This window comes from Tachysurus fulvidraco, chromosome 20, assembly GCF_022655615.1.
Source record: "Tachysurus fulvidraco isolate hzauxx_2018 chromosome 20, HZAU_PFXX_2.0, whole genome shotgun sequence".
In the NCBI taxonomy this organism is placed as follows: Eukaryota; Metazoa; Chordata; class Actinopteri; order Siluriformes; family Bagridae; genus Tachysurus; species Tachysurus fulvidraco.
Genome location: NC_062537.1, coordinates 5,994,390 through 6,015,745, shown reverse-complemented (window position 1 = coordinate 6,015,745; position 21,356 = coordinate 5,994,390). Strand labels below are relative to the sequence as shown.

General features: G+C 37.7%; 3 protein-coding genes across 6 annotated transcripts in view; all 3 read left to right on the top strand.

Moving 5' to 3' along the window:
- rph3aa (rabphilin 3A homolog (mouse), a) overlaps positions 1–8,960 on the top strand; it is a 29,446-nt gene extending 20,486 nt beyond the window's left edge. For 2 of the 3 annotated variants that reach the window (XM_027139331.2, XM_027139330.2), the window contains exons 6-16: positions 15–179; positions 297–410; positions 539–618; positions 2,168–2,242; positions 2,677–2,786; positions 4,048–4,174; positions 4,288–4,344; positions 4,729–4,880; positions 5,186–5,267; positions 5,471–5,567; positions 7,099–8,960. In XM_027139331.2, coding sequence (XP_026995132.1) covers positions 15–179; positions 297–410; positions 539–618; positions 2,168–2,242; positions 2,677–2,786; positions 4,048–4,174; positions 4,288–4,344; positions 4,729–4,880; positions 5,186–5,267; positions 5,471–5,567; positions 7,099–7,232 — 1,193 coding nt within the window. In that variant the 3' untranslated portion in view covers positions 7,233–8,960. The remainder of the gene's footprint in view (positions 1–14; positions 180–296; positions 411–538; positions 619–2,167; positions 2,243–2,676; positions 2,787–4,047; positions 4,175–4,287; positions 4,345–4,728; positions 4,881–5,185; positions 5,268–5,470; positions 5,568–7,098) is intronic. The other variant, XM_027139333.2, reaches the window with a different exon arrangement.
- A 1,660-nt stretch (positions 8,961–10,620) lies between these two features.
- On the top strand, positions 10,621–15,296 carry pla2g3 (phospholipase A2 group III). Its single transcript, XM_047804551.1, has 7 exons — positions 10,621–11,377; positions 11,472–11,604; positions 11,750–11,884; positions 12,050–13,314; positions 13,397–13,526; positions 13,623–13,736; positions 14,932–15,296. The coding sequence occupies exons 1-7, from the start codon at positions 10,813–10,815 to the stop codon at positions 15,164–15,166; spliced, it is 2,577 nt and encodes an 858-aa protein (XP_047660507.1). The 5' UTR covers positions 10,621–10,812; the 3' UTR covers positions 15,167–15,296.
- Positions 15,297–15,446: 150 nt separating this feature from the next.
- The window catches only part of ttc28 (tetratricopeptide repeat domain 28), a 177,171-nt gene continuing 171,261 nt past the window's right edge, over positions 15,447–21,356 (top strand). For both annotated transcript variants that reach the window (XM_027139634.2, XM_027139633.2), the window contains exon 1: positions 15,447–15,869. In XM_027139634.2, coding sequence (XP_026995435.1) covers positions 15,840–15,869 — 30 coding nt within the window. In that variant the 5' untranslated portion in view covers positions 15,447–15,839. The remainder of the gene's footprint in view (positions 15,870–21,356) is intronic.

Here is a 21,356-nt window from a genome sequence, read left to right as displayed (position 1 = left end):
TTTCAACTCGGTAGAAATGAAACTTCCTGAGCAGGAAGCACTGCCTGTCAGCGCTCAGATCAGTCAAACTCAATCGGGCACAGAGAGACAGCCTAATCTGACAACATGGAAAAAAGAAGAATCTGTCAAGAGTGCCAGTCCTTTGCAGCCATCTTATATGAGCTCCGTAATGCAGAAAGGTAACATTCTGAGAGGAGCTTTGATTCCTATAATTCCTTCTGCTTTTCCCTACGCTTTATGGAGACAGAGCTGAATTTAACAAAGAATTTGCTGTTTTCTGTGTTTTCATGAAAAAGGAGACCATCAGATGGAGCGTAGGACAACACCTACTATGCAGCCTCCAGTTGCAAACAGCACCCACACTCCTGCCACTACCGAAGACTTGGAGGACTACGACTCTGACGATGCCAGTAAGACTGTAACACACTCTGCTCACGATTAACATCTATAATCATTCAGGCCAGTAGCTTTAGTTTGTAGTTTGGAATTTGTTTTCAGGTTCAATTTCCTCTTGCTGCTATTTTTTGCCCTCTCTCAGCCACACTGGGGATGTTGGAGTTCAGTCTGCTCTATGAGGAAGAAAACAACACTCTGCACTGCAATATCATCAGAGGCAAGGTATCATATTTCTATCTGTGAGCAGGCTAAAATTGCATTAAGCAAGAAGCTTTTCTAAAGTCCATTTCCGTACGAGACATATACATATATATATACACACATATACACTCACTGAGCACATAATTAGGAACGCTATACTATTACTGGGTCGGGCCTCCATTTGGTCTCAAAACAGCCTCAGGTCTTTGGGACAAAAGGCCAAAGATGTTCTACTGGATTCAGATCAGAAGATCACTGAACGCATTCATGACTTTTGCTTTTTGGATTTGGTGCATTACAGTATCCTCCTGGAAGTAGGAAGAAGACGAGTACATTGTGGCCATGAAGGTATCCACGTGGTCAGCAACAATACACAAATAAGCTTTGGCATTCAAGTGCTGACAAGCCTGGACTGTTGACACAAGACAGGTTGGGTCCATAGGTTCATGCTGTTGGTGCCAAATTCTAACCCTACCATCTGTGTGCCTCAGCAGAAATCGAGATTCTTCAGACCAGGCTACGTTTTCCAGTCTTCGTCTGTCCAGTTTTGATGAGTCTGTGCTCACTGCAGCCCCATGTTTCTGCTCTTGGCTAAAAGAAGTGGAACCTGACATGATCTTCTGTTGTTGTTAGCCCATCTGGCTCAAGGTTCGACGTGTTGTGCATTCTGAGATGCTTTTCTGCTCAATTGTACAGAAAGGTTGAGTCACTGTAGCCTTTTTGTCAGCTCAGACCAGTCTGGCTGTTCTCCCCTGACCTCTCTCTCTCTGATCAACACGTGTTTCCGACCATTAATGCTTTCTGTCTAAATTCTAGTGACTGTTGTGTGTAAAAATCCCAGGAGGATTAGCAGTTACAAAAATGCTCAAACCAGTAATCTTGCCATAGATAAAATCACTAAGATTGCACTTACCTTTCTTTTGATGAACGACGAACATTACCCGAAGATGCTGGTTCATATCTGCATGATTTTCTTCATTGCACTGCTGCCACACAATTGGCTGATTAGATAATTGCATAAACGTGTAGATGTTCCTAATAATAAAGTGCTCAGTGCGTGTGTGCGTGTATATATATACTGTACAATTCTTAAATATTTATAATAAATCATAAACGTTTAATATCTTTCACAATTTAATATTCAAGATTCTGCACTATTTCCAGGTTCCAGTTTAAATATCAGCAGGTGTGATATTGACCGTGTTAACTGCTTTGTGCAAAAGCTCAATATTTCCTGCCATCTAATTTCTTTCCCTGAAGCTTGTGTTCAGACGACACTCTGATGATTTGAAAACGGATCATCAGGTTTCACACAAACTCGTGAAAACTCTGAAATTCTTGTACATATTTAAAAGATTTAAAACTTTTCACTTATGTTACTGTCAGGAACTGAATTTCCAATGAAAATGTTTATATGACGTTAGAAAAGAATGCAAAGTACAGACGATTGTAACGATTGTCTGGGTGCTCTCAGACTTGGACACACACACACACACACACACACACATACACACACACACACACCTACTCACAGTTTCTGAAATTGTTTATCATTGTCTCTTTGGTTAAGGGCCTCAAGTCAATGGACTCCAATGGCCTCGCTGATCCATATGTCAAACTGCATTTGCTTCCTGGTGCTAGCAAGGTAAACATTTGGACTAATCTGACTGCTGCATTAGTAAGTGCCATCAGGAAATACATTAAAGTCATAAAAGGAAGAAATTTTGTTCCCCATTTGTATCATATGTTGCTACATTTACATAGAACAATAGCTAGTTGGCGTGTCTGTGTACTCTGTTTGTTGGTGCGATGGATGTTAAGCTGAGAATCTTCTCGTAATGTTATTAATGGGACCTAGATGTTTATTTAGACAGTTCTAGTGTGTGCAGCTTTCTGGCTGCATCCAGAACATTCTCTGGTTTCCATTGCATTGTGTATCTAGTAACTAGGGCACCTTCTGAACTACATATTCATGAAGCTGAATAAAAAAAAAATTATTATAAATATCCTGACTATTATGTTGACTTGTTTATATAAATGTAAACCCTACAAGTGTTTCTTCTTTTTTTTTTTGTTTAGTCTAACAAGCTACGCACAAAGACTCTGCGCAACACCTTAAATCCAGCTTGGAACGAGACGCTGGTTTATCACGGCATCACCAATGAGGACATGCAGAAAAAAACCCTCAGGTAATGTGATAATTGTGTTATATTTAGAGCTTTGTTCTATACCAAATGTAAAAGTCAAGGTTAATTGTTAAAGAAAGAGAGCAGTATAATATAATCATTAATGTTGCTTCATCAAATAGCAAAGGCCGTGAGCAGACATAAAAGTCTGTGTTACTTGTTTAATCCAGAATTATGTCAAGGACTTGAAATGGTTTGTTCTCATTACACGACAAATAGGTCAGTCTTTAAAGAAGTGCTATATTATGTACAGCTTAATACCACCGAGTTAAGACGGACGGCTCGCATATCAATCGCTAATCCAAATACAATTAAACACGACCGTGAAGCTAGTAAGTAATATTGTCTATAAATGCAACAAGAATTTACATGAGTGAGAATACATAAGATTATAATATAGCTGATATAGGAACAAGAGATTATTGATTGATTTCTTAGTAAGCATTTATTTCTTAGAAATCAATACAGAAATAATTTCTCGGTCGTAGGAAATAAAATAGGCAACTGATCAGATTTATATTTACATTTATGACATTTATAAAGCTGAGTGGTAGCCTAGTGGTTAAGGTGTTGTGCTACCAATCATAAGGTTGTGAGTGCAAACCCAGGTCCACCAATCTGCCACTCTTGGGCCCCTGAGCAAGGCCCTTAACCCTCAATTGCTCAGTTGTATAAAAATGAGATAATGTATGTCCATTTGGTGTCTGCCAAATGCTGGAAATGTAAATGTAAGCTACGTAACTGAGGGTTAAGGGCCTCGCTCAAGGGTCCAGGAGTGACAGATTGGTGGCCCTGGGATTTAAACTCACAACCTCCCATCACAATCAGTAGTCTAACCACAATGACCGTCAGATTTGAGGTTGAGCTGCTCCAGGAAGTTGCCAGTGATAATCTTTTCTCAAATTTTTCTCTCGCCATTGTTATTCCATGGCTCAGTTGATCATGACAGTGTAATTTTTAGTTAGCTGGATATAATCTTTGCATGAGTTACCATCGTTCTGAAGTTGGAAACGGGAACAGAGCCGATGTTCAGAGATATCAGATTCTTTATAGCGAGCTGTAAATACTGGATCGACTGACAATGGAATACTTGTTAGCTGAGCTGTTCCACTTACAAAAAAAAAATGATCTGATTGTGATTCTGTTCATTGCTAATATCGATTTGTATTATTCAGAGATTTCATCTCTTAATTAAAGGCAGGACATTCGTTCGATTGCTAAGGGTCTGCATCCGCATTATTCGTTGCTCATTGTTCATTGTCAGACTCTCTGTGAGCGATGAAGACAAATTTGGACATAACGAGTTCATCGGAGAAACCCGCGTGGTGCTGAAGAAGCTCAAGCCGAACCAGAAGAAGAACTTCAGTGTGTGTTTGGAGAGAGTTATTCCGGTAAGCCGTACAGTATCACCAGATACTGATCTTATTATATTACAGATATTCTTGTCAAACATGCTCTTGGATTTCATTCGGATGTGCTTTTGGTCCTCCCACCTCCCATGTAGGTGAAGCGAACAGCTGCTGGAGGTGCAGTACGTGGTATGGCATTGTATGAGGAGGAGGTAACTAAATCATACATAAAGAATAGAACAGGAAAGCTTAATGGAAATAGAAAAAATAGAGCTATTTAAACAATATCACATGAGCAAGAGCGCTTTTATTCTGATTACTCAGCTCTGATTACTCAGCTCTAAGTAAGTGATATTTCAAACACAATATGGCTAGATTTTCTGTTTATATTTTTTTCAGGTGGAAATAGCTCACAAAGTTTTTACGTTCCTGTTGAAGGAGCTTTATTTTTTTATTTTTCTCCTTTTGTTAGTTGGGGATTTGAAGCTTAACCGATATATTTTAACCGTTATTATTCATTGTGATAATAAAGTAAAATCCTTGAAACCTAAAGGACTGGTTCCTTTAATATTGTAACTACTGGATTGCGCTCGTAGGTAAACGAAGGTGACGATGCAGAGGAGAGAGGACGCATTCTGGTGTCTCTCTCCTACAACAGCCAGCGGAGTCAACTCATTGTGGGTATTAACCGCTGTGCTCATCTGGCTCCCATGGACGCCAACGGGTACTCTGACCCTTATGTCAAGATGTAGGTATTAAAAAAGCTATTATACAGTAAACAGCATTTAAAACATCAACATCAGTCTCCTGTCTGATCACTTATACATTTACATACATAATGCAATTGGGCAAAATCCTCAATCCTCCAAAGTGATATAAAGCCTTGACATCATCAGTCCTTATGCAAATGAGGTCATGCTAAATGACATTCATTGTTAAGCATGTTAGAGCTTATTTGATAGATTATTTTTTTCTTAAAGCTAATTAGGCTCCAGTGTAGCTCATAAGTGAACTGCACATTGTCATGTTTATTGTCTTCATGCTGCTTTGTAGCTGCCTGAAACCTGACATGGGGAAGAAAGCGAAGAATAAAACGCAGATCAAGAAGAAGACCCTCAACCCTGAATTTAATGAGGTTTGCTCTCGCCGTCTGTCTCGCTAATATCCCTCTGTTTTATTAATAAGCACCACTGACATGACACCTTAAAAGAACATTTATGAGCTCTGTCAGTTTAAGACAAAGAAGGTGCTTTATTCAGTTCACGTCGCATGAAATGGATTTTGCCACTCACACGTTTCACACACGCTTGACAGGGTTTCTTTTTTCTGTTATTGCAGGAATTCAGCTATGAGATCAAACACAGTGAACTAGCAAAGAAGACTTTGGACATCTCTGTCTGGGATTATGACATGGGAAAAGCCAATGATTTCATAGGTATAGTGATATTGTAATAATAATAATAATAATAATAATAATAATAATAATAAAAATTGGCTGTAGTAGTAATATTAGTATTAGTATACTCTACAGTTTCTTATCATTTTAATGTTGTACACTCAAACTGCTGTCATGTATTGGAATATGCATGCAATATTCCACAGGCCAAAGTCATGATAATGAAGGCCATGACCTTGATGAATATGGAAAGAAATTCATGTCACATTAAAAATGCAATCATTAGGTTAGAGGAATGTGAGGGGCAACGCGCACCCTTCACATTAAATGCGGACAACGTGGTTAAAACGAAAAATTGTGTATCGCTAGTCGTATTTTTTTCTTCTTTACTGAATGTGTGGATTTGCTTTTAAAGAATGAAATACCGAATCTGTGTCAGAACAGATGTTGTGATCTCATCAGACTCTCGTCAGACTCTAGAGTTCTAGTCTGTAAAATGCCACAGCTATAAGATAATTATTTTATATCATATAATATAATCACAAGCCTTCTCTCGGATGTCTTTATGTTTGTTAGGCAGGTTTGCAGACAGAAGAAGAAATTTTTTTTCTTGGGAATGTTTAATTAAACTAGCTACCTGTTTCCCAGTTCACTTTCCAGGGCAAAAGATTTAAAAATGTTTATCTTTAGCTCTTAATACATTGACGAGTCAGCAGCGCCAACGGGACGTCTCACCACATTGCAAATTTGTCAGAAGGCACCTGTTTAATGTAGGCTCAGTGTTTAATGTATTGGATTACTGCTTGGAAGGTCATTAGTTCAAGTCCCAACACTGCCAGGCTACAAGCTATCCTTCTGAGCGATCCCTCAACAGCTCAGTTCTATAAATTATCATCTGCCATAAATTTGAATATATAATGTCAGCTCTGGCGATAGTTCCGCCTTGTGTTAACACATCATAATTTCCACGTAAAGTACAATTTATTCAGGGCAAGACAAACCACACAAAAGATTTCTGTGGGAAAGTTTTTTAAAAGCTTTATAATGTTGTCTGGCACAAGAAAGTCTTCATGACCATGAGCTGCATTTTTTATGTTCATTATCGTTGACAGATAAAAGGTAAACGTATAAAACGTATATGAGTCTTTTATTAGTAAAAATAGTAATCATAGGGCAAAATCTTAAAACAGTTTACGATTCAAACGGTTGAACCTTCCTTATTTATTGTTCTAAATACAACGAAGACTTATGTCTGACAGCAGGCTTGGTGTTTTGTGCTGGCATGTTTAAAGTGAACCTCACAGTGAACTGCGGGTTGCATAAGAGATAAATGCATTTAATTCTCTCACATTCTTTGAACGCACATCCACACCTTTTGTTCAGTAAGAGAACAGGCATCACGTAAAGGACATCGCAGACAAAGACACACACAATTCAGATGTCACTAATGAAAAGTGTTGCAACGTGTGTTTGCCAATTGCTTTTCAATTGAACATGGAATTCTGTCCATATGACCCCAATGCAAGCAGATGAAATAGTTAAAAAAATATATATGTTGTATGAAACACAGGAGGCTGCCAGCTTGGTATCACAGCCAAAGGAGAATGCCTGAAGCATTGGTACGAGTGCCTGAAGAACAAAGACAAGAAGATCGAACGCTGGCATGTGCTGTACAATCAAAACAACATCGAGGCTGATGACTAAAATGTGCTGCTCTTCATATCCTAATAGCTCTTACTTTTGTGACTCTGTACGATCCTGTCTTCCACTATTCATTTTCATCCCTCTCTTAAAACTGCTCCTACTGTGCTAATTAGCCTGACTTCATGTACGATAGTGCATGTCGTGCTTCGTGCTCTTACAATGAGATCTTATGTAATTAGTGGTTTAGATCATCTTTAACCGTCTAACCGTATTGAATCGAATCCACTATTGCACAGTATGATGAGAAAAAAAAACGTGTTGCATTAGGTACCGAGAACGTAAACGTGACTTTAAATGTGATGTAATTGCTGTATTTTCCAGTATGAGCATCTTCCCCTAAATCATTTTGCCATTAATTGTGACAAAATGACCGCTCTAATAAGATTGATTATAAAATTCTGCACACAGGACAGAAGCTACATCTTGTATACAGGTGGTTGTATATTGATATTCCCATCTATTTTTCAGATCCAAAGTTGTATTTTACACCGTAGAAAAACGACAAAGAAACTGAGTAATAACTGTTGACACTCACTGTCCACTTTATTAGGTACACCTCTATAATAATCAGCCAATCATTTAGCAACAGCAAAATGCATTCAATAATGCAGACAGAGATCAAGAGCTTCAGTTAGAGTTTACAACAAACATCAGAATGGGGAAAAATGTGTTCTTTGTGATGTTAACTGTAATATGGTTGTTGGTACCAGATGACTGGTTTGAGTATTTCACTGCTGAGCTCCTGGGATTTTCACACAAAACAGTCTCTAGAATTGGCAGAAGAAACAAAACAAAAATCATTCAACTGATTACTGTGAGAGGAGCTGAGTAGAGAATGACAGGAAAACTTTAGTAACTCTAATAAGCACTCTATCCAAGCGTGGTAAGCAGAAAAGCATCTCAAAATGCAACCTTGATCCGGATGAGCCACATCAGGTTCCGCTGTTTTCAGGCAAGAACAAGAATTTCAGGCGAATATGGGCACAGGATCACCCAAACTCACTCAAAGGTTCAACGTTGACAGTGATTATTTGAGTTACTCAACCTGACAAAGTGTTCTGAACTCTGAACTCACAGAGATCCCAATTTTCCACGTTCTGATCTTTGATGTGAACATTAACTGAAGATCTTGATCTGTATCTGCATGAGTTTATGCATCATGCTGCTGCCCCATGATTGACTGATCAGCTTACTGCATGAAAGTACAGGTTTTCCTAATAGAGTGGAGAGTAAATATATGTGTGTGTGTGTGTATATATATATATATATGTATATGTATATATATATATATGTATATATATATATATACATATATATATATATATATAGACTAAATGCTTGCTTATTCAAAGAGAAATGTTATTTGTGCATGGACACTTTCTTAAACATGTTTGCCCTTGTTATATTGCGACAGATATGAAAAGATTATTTAATATATTTGTTTAATATATTCAGTGGATTTTCAGTGTATGATCCTAATGTAGCCAATAAAGTCATTACTAATAAACAGCCTCATAAAGAGTGATGATCTGTTGGATCCTGGCAGGGACCACACCTCTCGCAATTCCCAAGGTGTCAGTGTTGTGTTTGCACTGCCGTGATTCTGTCTTCACCTTCAGCCGTCTCAGAAGATCTGGCACAAAGGTCAAGTGACGAGTTTGACAGTGTGTGACATAATCTCATTTTCCATTGTGGAGAAAGAGGAGGACTTCTCCTCTGATGCCCATTGTCAGTAGGATGATTTATTATTATTACTATTATTATTATTATTATATTTTTTTTACTTTTTTACAAAACCAGTGTGAGCATAAAAATAAAACCAAGTGGGCACATGAATAAATTACCTAAACCTTATAATATAATATAATATAATATAATATACAGTTTTCTTGATGGAAAGTTCTGACAGTGAGTCGAATAAATGTACCAGGATAATATTGGTAAAATCTGACCTTAGTGTAAACAATGAACACAGCATGCACAACCACACAGCATGTCTATATTATGTATAAAGATAAAAGAGCATGTTATTGTGATCTGGGGGTTATTGTCTGTAACCCAGCTCAGGATATTTGATTTGTTATAAAGTGCTACCGGACCTTGACATGTCATTATGATCAACCGGAGTGGCATAAAGCATTGTTGACAAAGCATTGTGTAGCTTGGCAGGGGGTTTCAGATATGAAGTTATCCAGACGCTGCACTTTTAAAACACTGCATGGAGCAGTGGGGGGCAAGGTTATGCTTTTAACATAATAGGTGTTAAAAGGAGAAAATTGTACATCCAATTATAAGGAAATGAGATTTGATTATGTATAGACTGTATTCTACAAGAGAGAAAAAGGTCATGGTTTTTATGAATCACTAAAAATGTATCTATCTATCTATCTATCTATCTATCTATCTATCTATCTATCTATCTATCCATACAAAATACACATTAAAGAACTCTTGACCCCATTTTCTGAGTGTACTTCATCATACAATCATATACACTGAGATAATATTCCCCTTAGATATTTAAGGGATAGTAACTATCTAAGCGATTTAATCTTTCAAGGAGGCACCGTGTACTAAAGTTGTACGTAAGACACAATGAAAGATCTTCCATAGATGTAGACATAGCTAGATGTAACCCTTTTTATAGACTCATGAGTCACAGTCATTCTGATTCGATTCGCCGAAGCAATGTTTGCAAGGATACACGGCTAATCATTAACGTGGCTCGAGTGGTGATAGGACAGAAAAGTTGGTGCAAAATCAGGTGAGGGCTCGATCGGTCACTGCAGCCGGACACGCAAGAAGAACCAACGTGAACTTTGCTTTGCTTTGTAAACTTTGCAGTCTTCCCATAAGTGTGCCAAGCTTCTTTCATCTTATCTTTATAGTCCATCTTCAGAATTGCATTACATCATAATTTGAAATTTTATGATTCATTTTATGAGTAATTTTGTAAATTACTAACCTTTTTTTTTTTTTTTTTATTACATAGTCAATAATTCTGAAAACATGATGAGAATATTAATATTATGCTATGAAATGTATTGTCATGTGTTGACTTAACATTCTTAACAGCTGCAGGATATGTGCATTGATTTTCTCTGGAATTTGAATTCTGTCTTATCGTGTTGTTAAAAGTTGTCATCCAGGATGATAACATTATTGTTGTTAATGATAAAACATGAAAGTTTTGCTGATAAACCATTATAAAATGGTTGTGTGTGTGTGTGTGTGTGTGTGTGTGTGTGTGTGTGTGTGTGTGAGCGAGACTAACAAGGACAATAACAAGCATGTGTATATGTGCTACCAACAAGTGGTCCAACATAAAAAAAAAGAAATCTGTTAACCAAAATCCAAGTTTGTTGACACGCCCTCTGACGCTGATGTAAGGCCACTACATGAGGAAAGTCATGCTTTCTGACTGAGATATAAACCCCAAGGTCTCATAGCTAGAGTGGATGTGTTCATTCAGACACTCATAGGCTTAGTTCTTCAACTTTCTAAATGGCAACGATTTAAAAAAACAGCTTACATAAGTCTATGAAAAACTATAATTTTATGTTCTGAATTGAAATCTAAAATGAATGGCCTCTGCCTTTCTCTGCTTATATTATCCCTTGTTTTAGTTTTTTTTTATTTTTCTGCTGCTGGTCACTTTTGGACATCTGGAAGAAACAGCTATTTTTGCCTCTGGACTAATTCTATTTCCAATGGACAGACACATTATATGTTCCTTCACCAGACTACAGTAGGCAAAGAGAGATCTTTTGTCTTATTTGACAGTATCTGGAACAAGGAAAACAGCCTGATAGAGTGCATTACAAGCAACAACCATGCTGTTATTAAAAGCTTTTCATCAAAGTGCTGGAAAGACAGAAGCAGGCTTTTCTCAGACATTCCAGATGGACGCTTTAACATCAGTAAGTTGATTGAACCTGATGGCCTCTGTGTAGATGTGGGACATTTACCGGAACTGAGACTGCCTGTGCGCAGGAAAAGAGACAATGAATATAAGGATAGCAAAACTGTTTACCAGAACAATGGAGAAACTTTCCAAAAGCCGAAGCGTTCAAAGCGGGCATGGATGATTCCAGGCACTCTGTGGTGTGGCTCTGGGAACAAAGCATCTGATTTTTCAGACTTAGGTTAGCTAAATGGATTGATTGTGATACTGAGTCAACTTTGTTTAATGGTCATCGACAGCTTTCTTATTATTACACCTGTCTTCTTGTATCCTAGGTTTATTTGAGGATACTGATAAGTGCTGTAGGGAGCATGACCACTGTGAGCAAACCATTTCGTCCTTTCAGTTTGGTTATGGCGTTTTCAACAGTCACTTCTTCACTTTATCACACTGTAACTGTGATAGCAAGTAAGTCTTATTATATTACAGCATACAACTTCTTTGTAATGGCATGCCACCGTAGCAACTAGTAGGGTGTTGTAATTTACTGTATCCCACTGATAAGCCTATTAGGTTATCTTAATGCAATCTGTCACTGTGATTTTTGTTTCAGATTTCGCCGCTGCCTTCATAATGCCAATGATAGGATGTCTGACATGGTAGGTTATGGCTACTTCAATGTCCTCAAGATGCGTTGCTTTGAATTTTCACAGAGATTGGAGTGTGCAGAAAGGACCTGGTGGGGCATGTAAGCTATCCTCTTTATCTAATGAATCTACACATTTTCAGCTTCTCTTCGTTGGCATATAATAGAAGTAAATGTGTGAGGCATGCAAAATGTACAAAATCCACTTACTTTTCAATAAAGGTTAGTATTACTCTACAATACTACTCTTTTAATCTTTTGTAACAGGTGTAAACACAGTCACATGACTACCTATGCTCTATTGAGAGATGCAACTGATTACAATTCCACATTATTGGAAGATGATAAACTGGATCTTAGCATCCATCACACAGTGTCATTTGGAGAGCTAACAGTTACTAATGACTGGGTAATGTCATCTGACATCGTCACTGAAGATGCCAGAAAAAAGCATTCATCAATGACAGTACCACAATCTGTTACAGTTAATAGATCTCAGCTGCCTAAACTTCATGAAGAAACACTAATGACACATATAACATACTCATCCAAAACAGAAAAAACTGATTCAGAACAGAAACAAACAACAGTCTCCTTAAAATCAGTAATAACAAACTCACCAGTGACAAAAACAATAGATAGAACAACAGACTCAACAAACCCAGTGATAACAGACTCAACAAACACAGCAATAACAGACTTAACCAAAACAGAAGTGACAGACTCAACAAACCCAGTGATAACAGACTTAACAAAAACAGAAGCGACAGACTCAACAAACCCAGCAATAACAGACTTAACAAAAACAGAAGCAACAGACTCAACAAGAACAGAAGCAACAGACTCAACAAACCCAGTGATAACAGACTCAACAAAAACAGAAGCAACAGACTCAACAAAAACAGAAGCAACAGACTCAACAAACCCAGCAATAACAGACTCAACAAAAACAGAAGCAACAGACTCAAACCCAGCAATAACAGACTCAACAAAAACAGAAGCGACAGACTCAACAAACCCAGCAATAACAGACTCAACAAAAACAGAAGCAACAGACTCAACAAAAACAGAAGCAACAGACTCAACAAACCCAGTGATAACAGACTTAACAAAAACAGAAGCAACAGACTCAACAAACCCAGCAATAACAGACTTAACAAAAACAGAAGCAACAGACTCAACAAAAACAGAAGCAACAGACTCAACAAACCCAGTGATAACAGACTTAACAAAAACAGAAGCAACAGACTCAACAAACCCAGCAATAACAGACTCAACAAAAACAGAAGCAACAGACTCAACAAACCCAGTGATAACAGACCAAACAAAAACAGAAACAAACTCAACAAGCCCAGAAACAACAAACTTTGGTGAGACACAAATAACAGAGTTGCCAAAAACAGAGGCAACAGACCCACTAAAGACCCAAACAAGAGAAATACCAAAAACAGAAATAACAGCCTCAACAAAACCACAAACAGCAGGTTCAGCAAAGAAACACCTCCATCCTGAGATGCACACAAGTCAAAAAGGTAAAAGAAGTGTCTTTTAAATAAGTTGTCTCCTGTGTTTATTAGCATAATATGAGTTAACTCCAAACTTTCTGTTTTATAGGTAAACTGGACACCTGTGAGAGTTATAAAGACTTGGACTCCTGTCATTATCAGATACCTGCACTGCAGGAGAAATTTGGCCTGCGCAATACTGAACACATCACCATGTACCACTGCAACTGTACAGCCAGGTATAATGCATATACACATATACAGCACTCTAATCCCAAGAATTGAAAAGCAGCTGACTTGGGCAGAAAAACCGAAGCTTGCTGTTTGTGCAATAGACTTGCCAGAGAGCTGGCTGGAGAGGATGAAGCTGACATGGTTCATTTCTGGCTGCTGGACTTTGTGTCCCAATCCTGTTTCATTCTGCCTCAGAACTGCACTGGGAGTGAAAGGTTGGTTCAGTAAATTAAGCTAAGCATTTAAATCTTTTGGGTTTTTTGAGTATGTAAAATGATTCAACAGCTATGGAAGAAACCATGCCATGTTTTTTCTTAAATAGTGTACTATTATACAGTCAAGGCTGAAAGTATACTATAGTTAAATATCTAGTTTACTCATACAATCTGACATTGCGTCACCAATGTACATTAATGGGCTCAGGATAATTATAATACAACATAGTGTTTTGTGAAAAGATAATGTTTCTTGTTATAATACAGTGCTGTGGAATTTTGAATACAAATAGCCTAAAGGTGTTGATTATTTCTGTAGCATCAGCTCTGTCAGTAGCACTAGCTATAATATGTTATTGTTTCTATAGTAACAAGGAAATGTATAGCCTCTTTATCCAATAGCTGGATTTAAAAATATATTTTTTAAACAACAACAACAACAACAAAAAAAAACAATTGTTGGTATGGTAACATTCTCTAAGGAGACATATGTTTATCATTTATCTATCAAAGTGCCTTGGGTGTCATTGTTTTGTAAGTTTATCACCATCAGAAAGTCTTCAAGAGTGGCTGGTGAGGAAATCACTGTTTATAACTGCTATTACATAAGCGATAACAGGAAATGACATGTCTTGGAGACGTTCCACAGCATTAAATGTTCCTACATACTGTTAAAAGCATGATGTGTCTTTCATTAATGTCGTATATTTGTAATTTCTATAAAAATTCACACAATATAAGTCGAATAAAACAAGTCAGGGCAGGCTGTAATAAGAAAAAAAAACGTTAGGAAAATGTTTGGGTTGTGAAACCTCACACCATCCTGCACATCTTGTTTATGACATGACGTGTGCTGTTATGTTTACCTTCCATGTTATGTAGAGTGTGAGACTCTAAACTAGATTGTTATGGTACAATTACTTGTATATGGAGTGATTTGCTTAACGGTGTGCCTTTTTTTTTTACATTTATGTACAGAGCTTAGATTATCTACAAACCTAAAAGATCTAGAATTGTATTACACAATGATAAGCAAATAGATGGTTCATGAAGTTTTGGCTGGACATTAAGAGACATCAAGACACCTGAAAATACAAATCCCATTCTCTAAAACACTGTGCTAATTACAAAGAGCTAATAACCATGAAGAATGACCAGGGTGCCATTTTAAATCTCGGCCCTCTTTCTTTAACAGTTGCTCCACCTCCTTTTCTAATGACGCGCCATTCATCGGGCGCTGGAACAAACGCGCGGCTGTTTGGCGACATCTAGCGGCTCCGAAGCGCATAGCAAAGCGATTCAACAACAAGCGGTCCAAGAGGAAAAACTCTCCAATCAGACTGCACAAAAAGTGTCTAAGGATGCACTCCAAGCTCCATAGACCGAAAACGATTAAAAGTAAAAAAGCGCATCAACTGTACAGCAAATGAATGCAGAATGCAGTCATGCACAGCTTGCCTTAACTGGACATTTTGCAATAATAGTGAATATTCATGTTCATATATTATGCAAACGTTTATTATTGTATATATTGTACATAAACCCACGTTTTTTTGTCTATGTGTGATTTTTGATTCTTGCACGATTTTGGTTCATGCACAAAAGAAAAAAAAAGGTCATAGGTGTGACGATGACTAGAGCAATAAACCTGTGCGTGCAGGTTTGCGTTTGTAAGCAACAGGTCTAACGTGCAGTGATGGAGGAGCGTGCACGCGCTACTCGGTAACTCAACTCCCGCCTGATGTCACGAATAGTTAATTGCGCCCTTCACCGCCGCCGAAACCATGCCATTCTGAACCGCCTCTACCAGGAGGGGAAAATCCGCAAGAAAAGCGGATTTGACAACATGGCGCACTTTCCCCAGGAATAACTTTTTCCCTCGGAGTTGCTGACGCTTTCTGCAAAAACTCCGCGCGTGCCCTGTTTTTCCCCACACTGAAATCGCTCGTGCGGCTCCGAAGTGAAGTTTGGGCTTTTATTCTTCTTCTTATTCACTCGACTGGACCTTAACGGCCCTTTTTCCCCCTTCGGCTCGGAGAGAAACCTATCATGGGCTGAAAGTTTCACATTGCTGTTGTTGAGGGGAAACTAAAGCGGGACAGGATGGAGAAACAAGGAACAAGACGAGAGAAGGTAAAATTACGGTGTGAAATATCAGTGTCTTTATTCGTGTCTTGTGACTTTAAGCCGCTCCATCGCGTCTCCACAGCTAACGGTTATAACGGATATAACGGTTATAACGGATGGCGACAGTTTACCTCAGTCATATATGACAAGGCTTCAGGACTACAGCTGAACACTTAACCTGAAATAGCTACCGTTTAGCTTAGCGACGACTGTTTACTTTAGTAAATTGGTTCCTGTGGCTCGTATTAGGTTTTAGTTGTTAGTCTGCTGCTTAACGTTACAACCGCTACAATGGTGGACAGCTGCAAAACAAACAAATAAACAAACAAAGGTTTGAATGGAATCGTCTTTTTGTAACCAAATGATAACACACAAAAAATGTTTCATTTCAGGACTCAAATGTGATGCTTATTTAATCTTAACTTTGTATTTTTACTGACTTTGATATGAATGAATATCAGTAAAGGCCCTGTGTCACAAACAAACAAACAAAAATCCATCGTTCTTACACGGTGTGTGTGTGTGTGTGTGTGTGTGTGTGTGTGTGTGTGTGAGAGAGAGAGAGAGAGAGAGAGAGAGAGAGAGAGAGAGAGATTGATCAGCATTATAGGTCCCCTCAAGGATAGTAATATCTGTTTAGGGGACATTTATTTGGTTCCCATGGCGACAATACTGGTTCCCATGGCGACACCCCCCCCAAATAAATCATTATTATTTTTTTTACTTAACTTTACATTTGACCATCATTTTCAATATCGTTGTAAGAACAGCAGTAACTAATAATGTCAGTAATAATTATGCCAAGACAGACCTGTGTGTGGGGCATATTCAAAAATGTATAAATGATTAGTTTCCATGTACAAATTCTACTAAATTCTCCTTTTCCGGAAAGTTTTACTAAACTGTTTTGCTGTCATTTGTAGCCCCGCCCCCTTGTTTGATTGGCATTTCTCAGTTAAGTAAAATAAATGAGGTTGTTATCCTTTTGAAAACCTTTTTCATACTTAATTTTTTACTCGTTGTTTACTATCACAGGTTGATTTCAGTCCAAATCAAGAAGAATGTATACAGTGAACATATTTTTAAAACTGGCGTGTGTTTAATTGATATGAATCAATAATGTTATGTTATACAATATTTTAAAACATGACAGGGGAAAGTTATAATAAAAGATTAAATGATGAGGAAGTGATGAAGCCCAGTGTGAAGCAGTGTTTTTGTTACCAGCCCAAAGCTATAACAGCATACCATAAAGTGTGCTACACCTCTTGTGTTTTTATGTGTTAACGTCTGCATGTCGTATGTAAACAAACCAAGCTAGCCCCTTTCTCTTGGAGTTATTTAGACCAGCTTGTTACTGAGAAACAGCCAAAGGCAACATCCTTAGTTATGGCAGCAAATTTAAAGGAACATCTTTACCTGTAGCTGTTATCATGTGCTGGCATTAGAGACTTCTTCTGTAAATGTAAAAAAAAAACTCACAGTAAACTTCAACAAATCAGTGATTTCAGATATGTTTTTCTTTGTTTGATATTAGACAGAGATTGTTACAGTGGAGTGTCTGCACAAGCCTTTGTCAATTAGCTGTTTACTAAAGAAATGAGAAAATAAATTATGCACATAAAACTGTAATTTCATACGTGATTTTATATGTTATATTTTTATTGTCCAAATGTGCTGGTCAACATCGTCTATGATACAAGAACCTTGTAGTGTTTTTATTTCAGCTGTGATGCCTGGGTGTCAGTGTGAGCAAACAATTCACAATGTGTGTATCTGAAATATGGAGAATGCCAGTGGAGATCACTGCATGTTTTTTTTTTTTCTCTTCAAAAAACCTTTGCCAAAACAGCGAAGAAAATAGGAAAGGACATTTATATGCCACAATAAAGGACCCCTAACACTCTCAGAATTCCAGCTGTCTTGCACTTCACTTGTTAAAATGTAGATAGCAAAGTAGATTGATTACAATATTTCCAGTTGTACCTTTTAAAAGCTCGGACCCTGACACACACTCATAACCTTATAGCAGTCACTGTAGCACTGCTATAAGAGTTACAAGAAGGCTTGTTTAGAACCGTGTCAATCATTTGGATCGGAATATCCTTATAAGTCTAATGAGAAATGCTTTTTGTCAAACATTATTTTTGCAATGCAATTTTATAAATAAATAAATCATTTAAATAAATCATAATTCGGTCTTGGACACTTCCTACCCATCAGCCAGCTGTCCTCAATCATGTGACAGCTACCAAACATGGAGGCTGAGGGCAATCGTGTTTCCTCAGAGACACCTGATGCCAGCAAAAGCACTTTACTATTCAGTTTAATTCAGTTCAATTTAATTTCATCGTATATACCACTTTTAATAATGGGCATTGACTCAAAGAAGCTTTACAGAAATATAAAATATCAAATTGAAAATTACAAAGTTTAAAATTAAATGTATGTATATCTTTAATGAGCAAACCTGAGGCAACAGTGGCAAGAAAAAGCTCCCTGAGATGATTTGTAAATTCACAGCAGTGGAATTTACAGCCAGTCATTATCCTTATAGTCTTTATAGTTATTTACAAGTGGGAGTGACTCAAAAACAAGCAGGCTCATCAGTGATGGCAGCTTGAATCTATGGATACATTTAATACATTTGAAATGTAAAGCTTCGGAATGAAAAGATGTGTGGCTTCAGTAAATAGACAGTATGTTATCATTGGATATTAAATGTCTATGATAACATACTGTCTATTTACTGAAGCCACACATCTTTTCATTGTCTCCTTTTTGTTCTTAGTATTATTGTTTTTGTTATTGTATGGTTAAGTTGTATCAGGTTAAAAAATCCACAAACACCAATATTGGCTCATGAATAGGGTGCATTGTACCGTAAAAAATAACTACATACACAGGACTGTATTGATTTCCTGTAGCATGACAATTGTTTAGTAGGAATGCTGGAGCAGGAAAATCCCTTGATATCCTTTCTGGACTGGTATTGGACACCTCAGTATAAGAACCACCTCAGTGCTCAGTATCAACAGTATATACTTCAGTACTATAGTGTTCACAAAACAGGTGTTGAAACTGGAGCAGGATTCTGACTGACCAGCTTCTCAGTGCTGTCTGCGTGGCTCATGCTGTGTTTCCACTCTACTGACCGTAACACGTTTTACAGCAGTTGTTTGATTTCTGTGAGAGCAACAGATTCACCTGTGTCAGGCTAGGTATCTTAAAACAGTAGTTTTGGCTGGAAGGCAAATCAAAAGCTTATTTTATCACACAAACATTTAATGATTCATATTGACATTGAAAGAAAATTGTTCATCACCCCTTGCTACTTTGGAGGGACAGAAGGAAGTCTTTTAAAGGGATTTAAGAGCTGCAGGAAAGAAAGATGAAAAAAAAATGAAACAGAATTCTTAACATTGATGGTAAAGGTCTGGTTTTGTGAGTGAGTTGGAAGTACTGTATGTTGAATGTAAGAGTAATTTATTTTTCTGGAATAAACACTGCACCTTTGGTCAAACAGCAGGCTAGATACAATCATTACCTTTGGATTATTAGGGTTACACCGGAGGAGAATGTATTTTGTTTCATTTGGCACAGCATTTCTGTACAGCTGTAAGTAAAATAAGATTTTCATAATTGTATCGGAATCCCTCATCATCATTGGCCAATAATCATTGGCTGTCGATTGCAAAAAAAAAACACTGGGTAAATCTGTTGTTTTCACCCACCTAGTGTTGTCTGTAAACACTTGTTCTTGCCTAGACAGCTTTTGCTGTAGTCTGCGGTTGGATATTTATGATAAAGTGGAAGCATACGCTGATTAAAGCCAGTCCTGAAGCCATTTTCCAGGTTTTGTTTCTCAGGTTTATTCCCCATCATCATCATCATCACTCCTCCCTAAAGAATCAGGCAAGCTGCAAACACAGTTAACTCCTAATGAAACTATTCCACTTATGTGGTACCCTGACAACTCGTAAATATCTAAGATATACTCTTCATTTGTGCTGTTTGGCCTCTCTTAAAAAGAAGCCGTCTCAGATCTGCTCCAAGTTTTGGGATTTTGGCTGCTGGGCAGCCAGAGGAGCAGCTGTTCCACATCAACATCGTGCCATGCTGAGGTTAAATCTCTACATCTTTCCAATGAAAGTGGGCATCCACTTCTCCTTCAGCTCCTCGCTAACAGAGAGACTTTTTTTTTATTTTCACAGGAATGTGTTTTGGCCCTGTGACCTGAGTGAAGAAGCAGAAATAATGCCCGTTGCCAGAAGCTTGGCCATACAGGTGGTGGTACTGCATACTCAAAAAGGCTAGTTTCCGTGTTTTGACTGTTTTATGTTGAGTGGGTCTCGACCGAAACAGCAAGTGTGCTGGGAGTTTGTTTGTTCTGCTGAGCCGGGGCCCAACAAGCAGGTTAAAAAATTCCTACTTTATGAGCTGAGGCCCAGAGTATTATTGGAAAGAGTCTGCAGTTTGACTTAGTGCCTCACTTAGCTATTTGATTTGAGGAGTAACTGCAGAAGAGAGAAAAAAGAAAGAGTGTCTGCACCATGCTGTAACAGAAATGTCACTGCTCCAATATCCAGGATATGGGAACGAAAAAAACTGTATGTAATTCTGTACCGAGTGAACATGCTATTATATGCTATTAAATAAAAAATACACATTAAATTATTTACAGTTGTCAGGAATTATTCTAGAATGGAACTTTTATTTTTATTTTTTTAACCTGATTTTTAATAATTTATAATTATTAACTCAATAATATTTCTATTTTTAATACATTGTGTAAACTTTTCTTAAGAACCTAAAGAAACCTAAAGAATTTTTAGGTTTATGATTATTTTAAGGTGGCCGTGTTTACTGAAAGTTTTCACTTTCACACAATTGCTCATTTTTAACCTTAAAAACGATATCTGTATTGCTGAAAAATATGGTTACTGTGCCGTCTCTCTCCTGTTAGATCATCCAATCTGAAGTTGAGCAGGATAGCAATAATATTCATGACATGATTTACAGAAGGTTGTCTGACAGTTGTGGTATGAAGTATCTCTTAGTAAAATTGCCTAAGCATCTACAGTACAAGAGATTTTAATTGGTCTATATTTCATCTGTTAGTTGTTGTGTCTGTGGAAAGTTTACAGCTGTTATGTTTGGACTGTTGAATGGTTTGGGTTCTACACGTGTGGCATGTTTGTGCATGCGGTGGGTCTGTATATGCCCACTGTGATGTACATTTATCTGCTCCCAGTGTGTGTATTTTTCTGTCCGTCTGTGTGTGTGTGTGTGTGTGTGTGTGTGTGTGTGTGTGTGTGTGTGTGGGCATGTGTTTCTATCTTGGTGGGGATGAAATATCTCCCTGAGAATAGGAATATCCTATAGCACCGTTTTGACCTTTTGGAGACGTTTAGCTGTTTAAAAAAAACTGATGCAAAAGTAAAAGAGCAAAAGCTTTCCATTTGGCTAGCCATGTTAAAATTAGGGTTAGAT